Source organism: Geotrypetes seraphini, chromosome 2, assembly GCF_902459505.1.
Source record: "Geotrypetes seraphini chromosome 2, aGeoSer1.1, whole genome shotgun sequence".
Classification (NCBI taxonomy): domain Eukaryota; kingdom Metazoa; phylum Chordata; class Amphibia; order Gymnophiona; family Dermophiidae; genus Geotrypetes; species Geotrypetes seraphini.
The window spans coordinates 496,819,227-496,833,579 of NC_047085.1; the positions used below are offsets into that span (position 1 = coordinate 496,819,227).

General features: G+C 43.2%; 1 protein-coding gene across 3 annotated transcripts in view; it reads right to left on the reverse strand.

Annotated features, from left to right (window-relative positions):
- LOC117354440 (zinc finger protein 354A-like) overlaps positions 1-7,875 on the reverse strand; it is a 57,083-nt gene extending 49,208 nt beyond the window's left edge. The window contains exon 1 of one of the 3 annotated variants that reach the window (XM_033931986.1): positions 7,729-7,875. In XM_033931986.1, coding sequence (XP_033787877.1) covers positions 7,729-7,752 — 24 coding nt within the window. In that variant the 5' untranslated portion in view covers positions 7,753-7,875. Of the gene's footprint in view, positions 1-3,271; positions 3,412-7,728 lie in introns of those variants that run through there. The other 2 variants (XM_033931987.1, XM_033931989.1) reach the window with 2 other exon arrangements.
- Positions 7,876-14,353: the final 6,478 nt, after the last annotated feature.

Below are 14,353 nucleotides of genomic sequence, written 5' to 3' on the forward strand. Positions count from 1 at the left end.
GATCCCATTATTGGAGGAATCTAAATCTGGCTTTTGCGATTATATTAACAGGGTTTTTTCAATGCTGAAACAGAGGAGTGGGCTATTAGAGAGAACATGGTATATGGATCCCTGCTCCCCTTGTCTTTCTGGGAATAGCAGAGGGAGCGAGGACACCAGTTTTTGCTGTGAAGAATGTCATTCTATTCTAGTAGAACACTACGTAGATATAAATATGTGCAATTATTTATATAACTAATAACAGGCAGCAAAAATGTGCCTTCCTGTGCCGCGCAGGAAGAACATTCTGGGGCCCTTTCTCCAGAAAGATACCAATCAGATCTGAATAGGAGGAGCCTCGTCTTCCTCCCTCAGGGGTGGCTCAGTACAGAGGCACGTAGAACCACACAGGATGGGGACCCCACTCTGAAGCCCATCTGGCTCCCTGTTTTAGGGGCTACAGGCAGAGGAGAAAGCACCAGCGTTGCATACTAAAGGAATGAAACCTGTTCCCAGAGAAATGAAACTGATCAGGGGTTGCCAGCTTGATCCACAGCTGACCCCCGAGGAAAAAGTGCCAGAGAGAAGAGGAGAGTTAGATTCATGGAGAGATCCGGTCCTGATCCTTAGAAAAGAGAGGCAGTAGAGCTGGCGAATGCCGAGACCATGAAAGAGAGAGAGGAGGCAGGGCCCCAAGTCTCAGGTGTTATTTGGACTTTCTGATCCGAAAGTGAGCACTGGGGAACCGCAGATCCAAAATAGAGAGAGAGCGTGAAGAGGAATGTTATTGGAGCACAGATCTATTTGCCTGCCAAAGAAAGTGAGAGGAGTGAAGTACAAGGCTTAGGCAATGGCCAGGAGGGTGCCGAGGCTTGCCATTGAATTTGATATGGCCCATTAGACAATATGAAGTAAACACACACACACAGACACATACAAAAAAAAAAAAAAAAAAAAACAGCCCACACAAACGTCATTAACCAGAGGTTTGCTGCCGGTGTAACTGTTGAAGGATACAAGACTTGTTTGACAGTTTTAGCAACGGTTTAGAAGACAGAAGTATATAATAACAATAGAGTTTTGTTGGCAGTGAATTATATGAATAACAATAATGTAAAGCCCCAGAGAAAATATTAGATACACTTCTCCCTCCGTATTCGCTGTGATAGGGGATTAACAGATCCGTGAATACAGAAAAACCGCGAATAACTTTTTCATATGTTATTTGCTGTTTTCTATTAAAAACCATCTTGAATATGGTGAAACCGCGAATAACACGGTGGGAGACCCGGCCTGTTCCTGAAGGCGCGGCAAAACACGGTGAAGAAAGTGCTGGGACTCGGCGGTTTTCTCTGTAAACACTTGGAATCAGCGATTTCTCTATGCAAGCTGACGTAATTGGGGGGGGGGGGAGGAGCCAGTAAGCTAAAAACCGCAAATGCTGAAACCGCAAATACGGAGGGAGAAGTGTACTTGAAAGACACAATCAAATCACTTAAGGCAGGACATGCCTGAGGTATCGCAAGCCAAGAGGGAAACCTAGCTTGATTAAGGAACAACCAAACACTTAAATTGAAATTCAATTGAAATAGTGCGAGAGTGCCCTCAGTGTGGGATTTAGAGAATGACACGGTGACAAAATTCATCACCGTTCCCGTCCCCGCGGATAACCATCTTCATGTCATTCTTTAAGGAGAGAAGAAAGAATCAGAGTATAATTGGTCACAACCACTGACCCTCAAGCTTTGCTTTGAAGAATGCTGGTGTAGAAGGACTGAGGTTGAAACAGACACTACAGAATGACAGAATGGAATTCATTGCCCCAATACATAAAAATTGAAAAAGACATTCCCTCTTTTAAGAAATCTCTGAAAACATTTCTTTTTAAAAAGATTTTTAATACATAAAAATTTTTTTTTTTTTTTAAATAAAAATTTTTCGTTTCAAGAATTTTACTTCCTCCTCAATGTTTTACCCTTAAATGTGTTTCTTATTATAAGATATGTAACTTTAACCTCCCTTCCCTTCCAATTGTTGTTGGTCTTGTCTAATATCTAGTGTTTATATATTTATTGTATGTTTTTTATCTTAACTAATTGTATTTTTATGTACATCGCTTTGTATAAAGATATAGCGATTCATCAAATATTTAATAAACCTTGAAACCTTGGTATCCAGAGCAGATCTTGTGATGTCATAATGCCTCATTCCACCAGTGCCTAAGAGCCAATCACATCAGTGATGTCACAATGGCTTCATTATCCTTGGCTCCCATAAGAATCAGAGTATGAATGGCCACAACCATTGACCCACAAGCTTTGCTTTGAAGAATGCTGGTGTAGAAGGACCGAGGTTGAAACAGACACTAGAAAATAACATGGGATTATTTCCCGCGGTTATCCGCGGGGACGGTGATTAATTTTGTCACCGTGTCATTCTCTAGTGGGATTGCAAGCTCTAAAGAGCAGCTCACTGAACCGCTCGGATGCTTGCTAGGAAGCAGAGCTGACAATACCACCATCATCGGGGCGCTCCCATGTGCAAATTAGTGCATTAATCAATAAGTGAAAACAGTGTTCATGTGAATTATACGAGACATTTGTTAATTTTCTGTGTGTTGCTCACTAAGGATAGTACCGACATTCAGGCAACCCTCTGTGTGTAAAGGTTGCCTCCCCCCCACCCGAGCTAGAGTATAATTGTGAAGGACTTATAAAGAGGCGAGAGGACGCTGACCAACTTGAGAGAGGCAACTGACATAATTGTATCAACCATCCAGTCTGTCAGGATGCACGAAAGAGATACAAGATTACAGAAAACAGCTCTGAGAAGAGTTCACCCAGGACTATAAAGCCTTTAAAGCTGCTGTTTTTTTGCACGTGGACGTTTTAAAAATTTGTTCGTTTTAAACATTTCTATTCCGCTTAACAACCAAAATGGATTGCAATTTACATACACAAACAGAGAAAACCAGTACCATAGACTCAGCCAATTAAACATACTCGTACATCCAATTTCAGCATCATCGGGGGTTACCAGTTTGAAAAAAGGCCTTAACAAAGAAGTGAGTTTTCAAGGTGTTTTGTGTTGTTGTTTTTTTAACTCTTAAGATCTTGACACAACCATACTGTACATTTTTTTTATACCACAAGTTTTGACAAGGATTCAATGTGGTTTACAATAAGATTTCTAATCAGTGATCATGAACAATGAGTTACAGACTGAATAGGTAGAATGTCTTTTCATTTTGAGCTATAGGTTTGAAGAGAAGAAAAAGAAATTAGGTTCTTACCTTGATAACATCTTTTCCAGTAGATAGGGATGGTATGCTGAACCATAGAGGGTACTCGATCCATTCTCGCGAGCACACTGCAGAAAGATGTCAATTGCAGCTTTTTGAAAACCTCTTCCTCCTCCCCAGTCTGCTGCCCTCTTCAGTTCATCCCAAAGCATGTGAAAGTTCTAAAATAAAAGATGGGGGGGGGGGGGGGAACATGAAGAACTCCCCAAAACCAAGGTTCTAACATTCATTCCATAATCGTGGTTCTGCTATTGAAATTGCTGCTCTCCGTGTTTTTTTCATAATGCATTCCATGCATGCAGTCCAAGGGCTTATTTGTGCCGTGCTTTGAAAATGCCCCAGTGTTGTATATAACTAAGGGCTTCTTTTACAAAGCCGCTATTAATTCCCTAAGGATGTCAGAGCGATTACTGCAGCAGCAGCAGCAGCAGCAGCAACAGCCGCTAGCATGGCTTTGTAAAAGGGGGAATAAATGTAACTAATTACTGTACTTAAGTAAAGGTTGGAGCATGTGTGGTTGGGCAGACTGGATGGACCATTCAGGTTTTTATCTGCTGTCATTTACTATGTTACTTTTACTTGCAAAGAAGTACAGGAAAACATTTGCTACTTTGACTGAAGTAATAATTTTGACAATTTGTACTACTTTTATCTAGTTACATCTGATGCTTGTAGTAAAAAGGTAAAAGTGAAAGAGGGAAAGAGGCCTGTTTGCAAGGAGGAGTAGCTTAGCGATGAAAGGAGCGAGCAGAAAATCAGGGAAGCCAGAGTCCAAATCGCACGCCCTACAGCAGTGTTTTTCAACCTTTTTACACCTATGGACCAGCAGAAATAAAAGAATTATTCTGTGGACCGGCGGTTGAAGAATACTGGGCTAAGTCATGGGCCAGACCCCCCCATCTCTACCCAATTTCCACCCCAGACCCCGCCCCCATAATAGTACCAATTGCACCTTGCATGTCCCATGCCTCATCTGGAAGCCTTCCCTCTGACGTTGCAATGTCAGAGAGAAAGCTTCCGGTTCAGGCGGCCCGTAGGAGCCACTGCCTGTGGCTTTGTGCACTGAATCAGTTAGGAAGATGGAGTTGGCTCGAAGATAACCCCGCATCGATCGCACCGTGGACCGGTGGTTGAAGAAAACTGTTTTGGGCCTGATGCACGTGCTGGCCCTGTGGACCGGCAGGAAATTTCTGTGGACCGGCACTGGTCCATGGACCAGTGGTTGAAGAACACTGCCCTACAGCAGTCCGTAGACACAACACCGCCAATTATAACACGGTCTCTTAGCTGCCGATGTTCAGATGAGTAAGGGGATGGGGACAAGGGGAAACTGAAGTGCTTTTTTTTTTTCGTTGTTAAAATCTTTGTGATCTTGGGCAAGTCACTTAATCTTGCCTCAGGTGCAAACACACCCATTTTTTTTTTTACTAAGCAGCAATAGAGGTTTCGACCATGGCCCAGAGCGCTAAATGCAGTGATGTTCACAGAATTCCCATGAGCGGTGGCCCATTTAGTGCTCTGGGCCGCAGTAGAAACCTCTGCCGAGACTTAGTAAAAGAGGGCTTTAGAGTGTCAGGTCGCTGGGGGCCAATAAAACGTCGCCTACATCTCCGAATGTAACTCATCTAGTGCCACAACTGAAAAACATGCGAGATAAAATAAATAAATGCACTTTACAGCTTGTTCTGTTTGAAGGGGAGGCCTCTCATCTTCTTGAATACCCCTTGTCTCCCCTCCATTTTCCCCTCTTTTTTTCCTTTCTATCTCTCATCACCATCTTTTGTCACTTTATTGCCTATATTTTTCTCCTTTCCAAACCTTTTTACTTCTCTGCCCATTTTAGCGTTACTGACTTAGGGGTCTTTTTACTAAGGCGTGCTAAATGCTAACACGTCCATAGGCTGTAATGGACGCATTAGCGTTTAGCACAAGGTAAAACAGCTAACGCGCCGCAGTAAAAGGACCCCTTAGTTCAAGGGTGTCAAAGTCCCTCCTCGAGGGCCAGTATCCAGTCGGTGTTTCCAGATTTCCCAAATGAATATGCACGAGGTCTATTAGCACAGTGGTTCCCAACTCTGACCACCAGGCCAATCGGGTTTTCAGGCTGGCCCTAATTAATATGCACGAAGCAGATTTGCATGCCTGTCACTTCCATTATATGCAAATCTCTCTCATGCATATTCATTGGGGCTAGTCTGAAAACCCGATTGGCCGGGTGGTCCTCCCGGACAGGGTTGGGAACCACTGGTCTAGAACAGGGGTGTCAAAGTCCCTCCTTGAGGGCTGCAATCCAGTCGGGGTTTCAGGATTTCCCCAATGAATATGCATGAGATCTATTTGCATTCACTGCTTTCATTGTATGCTAATAGACCTCATGCATATTCATTGGGGGAAATCCTGAAACCCACGACTGGATTGCAGCCCTTGAGGAGGGGACTTTGACACCTCTGCCATATGGCTCCAGAAAAAGGAGGACGGATTGAGACTTCTGGGATTTATTTCCACTGAAAGCAATGGAAGTAAAACCCGGATGTCTCAATCCACCCTCCTTTTTCTGGAGCCATATGGTAATCCTATCACTGACATCGTATCGCCACTCTCTCCAATGGGCCAGCACTGGCCAAGGCAAAGGAATGAAGTGGCTTTGAGGGGGAGGGTACAGTAGTTATGGTGATAGTCAGAGAAGCAAGTGATTAGCACAGGTGTCAAAGTCGGTCCTCGAGGGCCGCAATCCAGTCGGGTTTTCAGGATTTCCCCAATGAATATGCATGAGATCTATTAGCATACAATGAAAGCAGTGCTTGCAAATAGATCTCATGCATATTCATTGGGGAAATCCTGAAAACCCGACTGGATTGCGGCCCTCGAGGAGGGACTTTGACATCCCTGGATTAGAGGAATGCTGACAACTATGATACACACCTTTTAAAAGTTCCTGCTTCACTGCCTGCCTCCCTTCCAGAAACTGACTTTGGGCTAGATTCACTAAGCCCACCTTTGTTGGGCGACCGATTCACCACGAGTCCTCATGCAAATTAATGTGATCGGAGGCACGCCCCACTGTGACCGCCATGGATTGCTGCAGAGCGATCCAGACACATGCGCAGACCGCACAAGTGAGGTCAAAACAAAGGAAAGGGGTGGCTGCAGTTTTGAGTGGACATTAATGGAACAGAACACGCTTCCTTTTCCAGAAAGTGAGGAAGGAAGGCAGAGAAGAGGGGGCATCCCTGGGGAATCAGCCAGAGTTGGGTAGGCAATAGACTATTCTCTGGGGTGTGCTGCAGCTTTTCTGTCCCTTGAGCCATTCTGCTTAAAACCCTATTGCTACTACTATTAATTATTTCTACAGTGCTACCAGATGCACAAAGTGCTGTACAGAATCATAAAGAAGACAGTTCCTGCTCAAAAGAGCTTACAAACTAAACATGCAAGACAGACAAACAGGATGTCATGGATACAGTTAAGGGGAACGGTTAATCAGCTGGCTGGGTTGGAGGGCAGAGGGGAGTACAGGACAAGGAAGCCACTGTGATGTCATTGATGAGGTTGGCTCTTATCGGTGGAATGATGCATTATGACATCATAGTCTCAGCTCTGCTTCCCAAAGACTGAAACTCTTCACACTACTATTATGAATTATTTCTATAGCACTACCAGATGTACACAGCGCTGTACAGAGTCACAAAGAAGACAGTCTCTGCTCAAAGAGCTTACAATCTAAACAAAACAGGATGTCATGGCTACAGTTAAAGGGAACGGTTAATCAGCTGGCTGGGTTGGAGGGCAGAGGAGAGTACAGGACAAGGAAGCCATTGTGACATCACTGATGAGGTCGGCTCTTATTAGTGGAATGAGGCATTATGACATCATAATCTCAGCTCTGCTTCCCAAAGTCAAACAGGATGTCATGGCTACAGTTAAGGGGAACGGTTAATCAGCTGGCTGGGTTGGAGGGCAGAGGGGAGTACAGGTAAAGGAAGCCATTGTGACATCACTGATGAGGTTGGCTCTTATTGGTGGAATGAGGCATTATGACATCATAATCTCAGTTCTGCTTCCCAAAGACAAACAGGATGTCATGGATACAGTTAAGGGGAACGGTTAATCAGCTGGCTGGGTTAGAGGGCAGAGGAGGAGGGTTAAGGATTGAAGGCTATATCAAAAAGGTTGGGGTTCAGTCTATTGCACTGCACTTCAACCACTCTCAAGCCCAGCTAGCCATCTAAGGAATCCGCGGACAGCCGAGACACAGTACTAAATCTCCCCCCCCCCCGACCTAAAGAAATGCCCAGCTCTGACTCTCCCCCGCCAGCCCGTCTGCAAAGCTCTTCTCACTCCTCCCCTCTGTCTTGATTACGCCGCCTTACGAGGATGCACGTTTGGAGAAAGCGCAAGCGGCCTGCTCCAAGCCCCGGCCCCTCCAGCCTGCTGCAAAGCGTCCCTACCTGCCCGGCCCGGCCCGCGGCCATTCCCTCGGCGTCCACGGGGGGCTTCAGCGGCCTCTTCCCGCCCTCTCCCTCGCCTCCGTCTGAGCATCTGCGCCCTGCAAAGGAAGTGAGGACTGGGCATGCGATGGGGGGGGGGGAGGAAATGCTGCGCGCGGCGGCGTCGGGAGTTGCAGTTCGCAGCCAGTTGCGCGCGGGGTTTCCACCATCTCCATAAGGCGTTCAATCCCGCGTGCACTTGTTTAGACGTGCAGATCTGCTGTTTCTGCAATATCCAGCTTGGGATCTTCTGCAAAAGGAGTTTGCCTGCCTATGGGCTATAGAGTTCGTTCTTTATTTTCTGTCCCGCTTATATCCTAAGCGGGCAACAAATGATACATAAAAGATAAACTCTAACAAATTTCCTCTTTCCATTCAGGGGAATAGGGGGGATGATTGTAATTTGTTTGGAAATATTTGAATGGTATATTTGTTTAATTCATTCAATACAATGTTATAATTAGTAATAAAAGGAATGGGGGGAAGGGAACGGGGGGTGTACAGAGGAATAAAATAGGTCATATGGAAATATATTTTGGAGGAATGATAGAAATATGTATGATATATTATAATTGTGAATCAAATTGTAATGAATATCTCTTTGTTTTATTTTATTGTATATATATTTGATTCCTTCAATAAAATGTTATAAAATAAAAAGATTTATTTATTTATTTTTTTAAAGAGGACACATGACCCTGCCCCATTCCACCCCCCCCCCCAGCTATACCCCATTCCAACCCCATTCCTGCCCCCACATGAACCTCATCTCTTCCCTGAGCTTGGGAGTATATTAATGTTGTTGATAAAAATTTATAAACAGAGCCCTGCCAGCTGAATATCTCTTTCTCTAGTTTAGCAGCCAGAAGTTTGATTTATAAGGAAGGAATAAGCTAAATATTGCAGTCCCTAGGCTTGTATGGATGCTATGGGGATAGTAATCGTGGGGACATGGCAGGGACAGTGGTTGCGGGGACGGGGTGGTGACAGGGACAAATTTTTCCCCCATGTCATTCTCTAAACCCTACTACTATGCAGTCTGCTGAAACCATCTTGGACCAATTTTTACACTGTAATTTTCACTGGCTGTCCCCTCTACTGTCTTAAATGACTGCTGTGTGTACCCTTTGTAATCCGCCTAGAACTTTGGATAGTGCAGAATATAAATGTAATAAATAATAATGAATGAATGAATGTGACCTGACACAATTTGGAAAACCAAACAAAAACTGCAGACAATGTACACGATGCAAGCAAGAGTTTATTGTACCAAAGTTAAAATGCAGTAATATAAAACCTTTTTACCAACCAAGAGACTCAACACGGTCCGTGTTTCGGACAACACGCCTTCGTCAGGGGTCCATGGTAAATAAGGTATGAAATGTACCACAAAAAATGAAAATAACAACAAATGCCTGTGTGTTGAAGATGCCGAAAATGCTGCCAGAAATGAAGCCACTGTTGAGTTGGGAACCACTGGTCTAGAACAGGGGTGTCAAAGTCCCTCCTTGAGGGCTGCAATCCAGTCAGGTTTTCCCCAATGAATATGCATGAGATCTAATTGCTTGCACTGCTTTCATTGTATGCTAATACAGTGGTTCCCAAACCTGTCCTGGAGCACCACCAGTCCAATCAGGTTTTCAGACTAGCCCTAATGAATATGCATGAGAGAGATTTGCATATAATGGAAGCGACAGGCATGCAAATCTGCTCCATGCATATTCATTAGGACTAGCCTGAAAATCCGATTGGCCTGGTGGTCCTCCAGGACAGGGTTGGGAACCACTGATCTAAGGAATACAGTGAAGGTAGCACAGGCTCACTCATCTAGGCAGTTATGAACCAAGCAAACATAACACAGGGCTAGGAAACTGGAAACAGAGTTCATATGAAGAATGAAGAACAATTATCTTGAATGATCCCCAAAGTCGGTGAAATCAGAGTGGAGTGGCTTGTCGGTCCTCGAGGGCCGCAATCCAGTCGGGTTTTCAGGATTTCCCCAATGAATATGCATGAGATCTATGTGCATGCACTGCTTTCAATGCATATTCATTGGGGAAATCCTGAAAACCCGACTGGATTGCGGCCCTCGAGGACCGACATTGGACACCCCTGGGCTACCCATTATCCAGGAGATGATAGTTTTGGTGGGATTAAGAAATAATGGGGGAAGCCTCTGCTTGCCCTGGGATTGGTAGCATGGAATGTATGCCACTATTTGAGGTTCTGCCAGGTACTTGTGATCTTGATTGTCCAGTTGGAAACTGGATATTAGGCTAGATCAGTGGTCTCAAACTTGCAGCCCATCAGGTACTATTTTGAGGCCCTTGGTATGTTTATCATAATTATCCTCCAAAAAGTCGTGAGACACACAAAAAAACCTTAAAAAAGGCTAAATCACAAGTAAAACAGGATTCTAATTAGAGCTCTAGGAGAGTATAGAAAGGGTCTCAAGAGCTCACAGCTAAAAGCTCGATATGACCTACAAGCTAATAACCATAGGGTGAGCTATCATCGATCTTTTTAACTACTCCAATGTACGCTCCATATTATCAGAAACCCTCTGTAGATAGTTTTTTCAGATTTTAATTTTAATGATTCTATAAGTTATGATTCTAAGATAGAACTGTCGGTGTTTATAACTTCCACTGTATAAATCTTAAAATACTTAGCTTAATAGCATAGTATCATGGTGACTACGGAAGATCTCCGTTTCGCTCTCATTAATTTGGAAAGAGCTTCATCAGGAAAAGAGCCGACATTCTCACTACAAAGTGAAAGAAGCATAAAAATAAGTATTTAAACAAATAGGTATGTTTTAAAACCAAGGCCGATACAAATAGGTATGTCTAAAAACTATAATGCTGTTTAAATACTAGCTAAATTTCATTCTGTACACCTTAGATTTAGGTGTAGTTTTTGTGAGCCTGATATATATAGTGGATTTTCAATAGCAAGCGCTATAAATATATATATATTTCCTCTTCTTTTCTCTTTTTTGAGATGTATGTATCAGGTTAAACATTTAGAAGTACTCCCATGAACTCTGCCATTAAGCTTTCTAGTACACAAGCAAAAAAAGAAAATTTTTTGATAGTTTTTATTTTAAATGTTTGAGTTTTAAATACTTATTTTTATGCTTCTTTCACTTTGTAGTGAGAATGTCGGCTCTTTTCCTGATGAAGCTCTTTCCAAATTAATGAGAGCGAAATGGAGATCTTCTGTAGTCACCATGATACTATGCTATTAAGCTAAGTATTTTAAGATTTATACAGTGGAAGTTATAAACACCGACAGTTCTATCTTAGAATCATAACTTATAGAATCATAATTTATAGAATCATTAAAATTAAAATTAAAATCTGAAAAAACTATCTACAGAGGGTTTCTGATAATATGGAGCGTACATTGGAGTATGTTTATCATAATCACAAAAGTAAACTAAAAGTTTCTTAATCATTTCTTTAGCTATAAATTACAATATTATTATTAAGACTTAGCCAAAAGGAAAGATTTATAAACTATAGAGTTTTACCTCATGCAAATTTGTCATTTCTTTAATAAGATATTATTTTTTTCTGAGACCCTACAAATCCAAAATGTGGCCCTGCAAAGGGTTTGAGTTTGAGACCACTGGGCTAGATGGACCATCGGTCTGACGCAGAATGGCTTTTCTTATGCGACTGTAGCCAGCAGTGGTATAGCGGGGGAGGGGGCAGGTGCTATGTTGGTAGCAGTGCCAGAACCTCTTCTCTCCCTCACCCATCTCATCACATCTTTGCCGGCAGTGAGCAGTAATATCTCCTACCTGCTTCTGGCGCTGGCCTCGGCTCTCTTTTTGACATCAGTTCTTGGTTGCTTCCTATGGGCGTTGCTGTATTTTCCATGGAAGAATTGCTACTATGGCTTTGTAAAAGGGGCCTTTGGTTAGACATGGAATATTAGCCACGGGTATAAAGTTGATGGGCAAAGACAAATCTGAATTAATGTTTTATGGAATACTAGCCACGGGTATAAAGTTGATGGGTAATGTCACCACTTATCAGGAATAAAAGTTTAAAGTTTATTAAAATATTTTTTGACCGCTTATTCTAAATTCTAAGCGGTTAACAAAATAAAATTACATGAAAACAAACTATATAAATTACATTGAGACGTGTGAAAAATAAGGAAACGGGTGACTTACACAGACATACAGCAACATTATGGGATGATAGGGAAGAACTACAATTGATATAGAATAGGCAAAACAAAAATGGGTAAAACGATAGGTTGGATAAAAAATAGTAAAAGGTTAAAATTTGATTATAAACTTAGCCCTCCAAAGTTGTTGAAGCGTAGAGTATTGATTGATTTTAATGAAGGTATAACTAAAAGATTTTGGGAGGTTGAGCGAAGGGATTGAATGAGGCTGTGGGTGTCAATGTGCAATTCTTACTCTTTTTTTTTTAAACTTTAGTCAGATCTGGAGGAGTCTTCTGAATCTAGTTTGAACATGTGCAGCCATGGGGAGTACAGATGTCAGAGGCAGCTCCAGCAGCTTTTTAAAGGCAGATGCATAGGAGCCGGTTTTTATCTATGTATGTGTGTAACCCCCCCGGGCGAAGAATGCCTCTGCTGCAGAGCAGGAGGCACAGGATTCTTCTGGGAGTCACTGAGTGTGTGTATAGAATAGGGGTGGGCAAGTCCGTTCCTCGAGGGCCGGAATCCAGTCGGATTTTCAGGATTTCCCCAGTGAATATGCATTGAAAGCAGTGCATGCAAATAGAACTCATGCATAATCATTGGGGAAATTCTGAAAACCCAACTGGATTCCAGCCCTCAAGGACCGGAGTTGCCCACCCCTGGTATAGAACATTGTGGGAGGAACTGGAGGCCCCTAATCAGTGTGTATGTGGGGAGATTAGTATAAAAAGGTGGTCATCCTGATTCTCCTGTTAGAGCTCTAGTAGAGGGAGACTCCTGAAATTGCAGACAGCTTGTGGAGGGAAAGTCTGTGTGGGCTTGCCAGAGCAGACAGCAGAGTGTTCCAGCTTAGTGGGAAGATAGCAGTCTCGGACTGAGGAGCAAGGGTGGGACCCACAGAGGCTCACCAAGAGAATCAGTGGAACTTTGCTCTTTCAAAGGTGTCATCAGGAGAGGACAGAGTAAGGACTGTGTGGAGACCTATCTCAAAGGGGTAACTGTGAGTGAGAGACCCTGCTTATAGCAGAGCCTCTGTGGAGTGTTTCAGCTCAGGGGGAAAGACAGCATGGTCCCAGGCTGAGGTGAAGAGGTTAAGACCTGGAGCGACTCATCATATGTACAAAAGGAGTTGTATGAAGAGACTGGGGAACATAACAAAAGAGTTACTGAATTGACTTTATTATAGTTACTGAATTGACTTGAAAACAGTTTTAGTATTCTGAGAAAGTGAAAGTTGTGAATTAAAGTTTCAAGTAACATTTCAGTTATAATTGCACCTTGGTCTTGGTTGGACTCTTTGATAAGAGGTAAGTTAGGAACTGAGTGTGTGATTGAAACCCTGGGAAAAGTATCTTCTGGCCTACTGGATCTTATCTGGTCCCAGCTTGGCTCAGAGTCAGTAAATAATGTTTTACTTTGTGAATCTTGGTTGTGGATCCTTGGCCCAAGAAGCTAGCTAGTGCCCGAGACTGTGCAGCTTTGAGCACCTCTGGACTGATTGTGCTACTGATAAATTCCTTCCAAAATACAAAAAGGGAACCAGAATAATGCTTTGGTAGAACGCTTTATTATCCCAACCCACTTGTAAAGCACACATATCTGTTTGTCACTCTTTCTATAATCCTCTACCCTATCTATGTCATCATTCCCTTTGTAATCCACTGAGCAGCGTGTATAGGTTCTCCCTTTTGTCCTGTCATAATTAGATTGTAAGTTCTTTTGAGCAGGGACTGTGTGTGTTTAATCTACAGCAACTGCATGCCTCTGGTAGCGCTATAGAATAAGTAATAATAGTCATGGTTTAAAGGGCTTGTCATGCCACAGGGGCTGGCATGCACTGTGAAGCTGAAAGCTATGCTGTCAGTAGTTTCACTACCAGCAGGGCCTTCCAAGGCGGATGGATTGCAGTGGAAATGTCAGACAACGACGTACCACCCATCTGGGCAGTGTTGGAGGTGGAGGATCACATTTGATGTGACAATGGGGGAAGAGTGTGGCACAGTGGTTAAAGCTAGAGCTTCAGCACCCTGAGGTTTTGGGTTCAAACCCAAGTTGCTCCTTGTGACCCTGGGCAAGTAACTTAATCCCCCCCCCCCATTGCACCAGATACATTAGATAGATTGTGAACCCACTGGGGCAGACAGGGGAGAATGCTGAGTACCTGAATAAATTCAAGTAAACCATTCTGAGCTCCCCTGGGAGAATAGTATAGAAAATTACCCCCCTCCCTCCTTTTACAAAACCACATGTAGGCCAGCGTGTTGAATGCTCTGCGCTGCTCCAGAACAGAGCATTCAGTGCACCAGCCTGCGCTAAAAACCACAATCATGGTTTCGTAAAAAAGAGGGGGGGAGGGGGTAAATAAATAAATACTGAATTTATGCTGTGCAGAAGAAAGGCC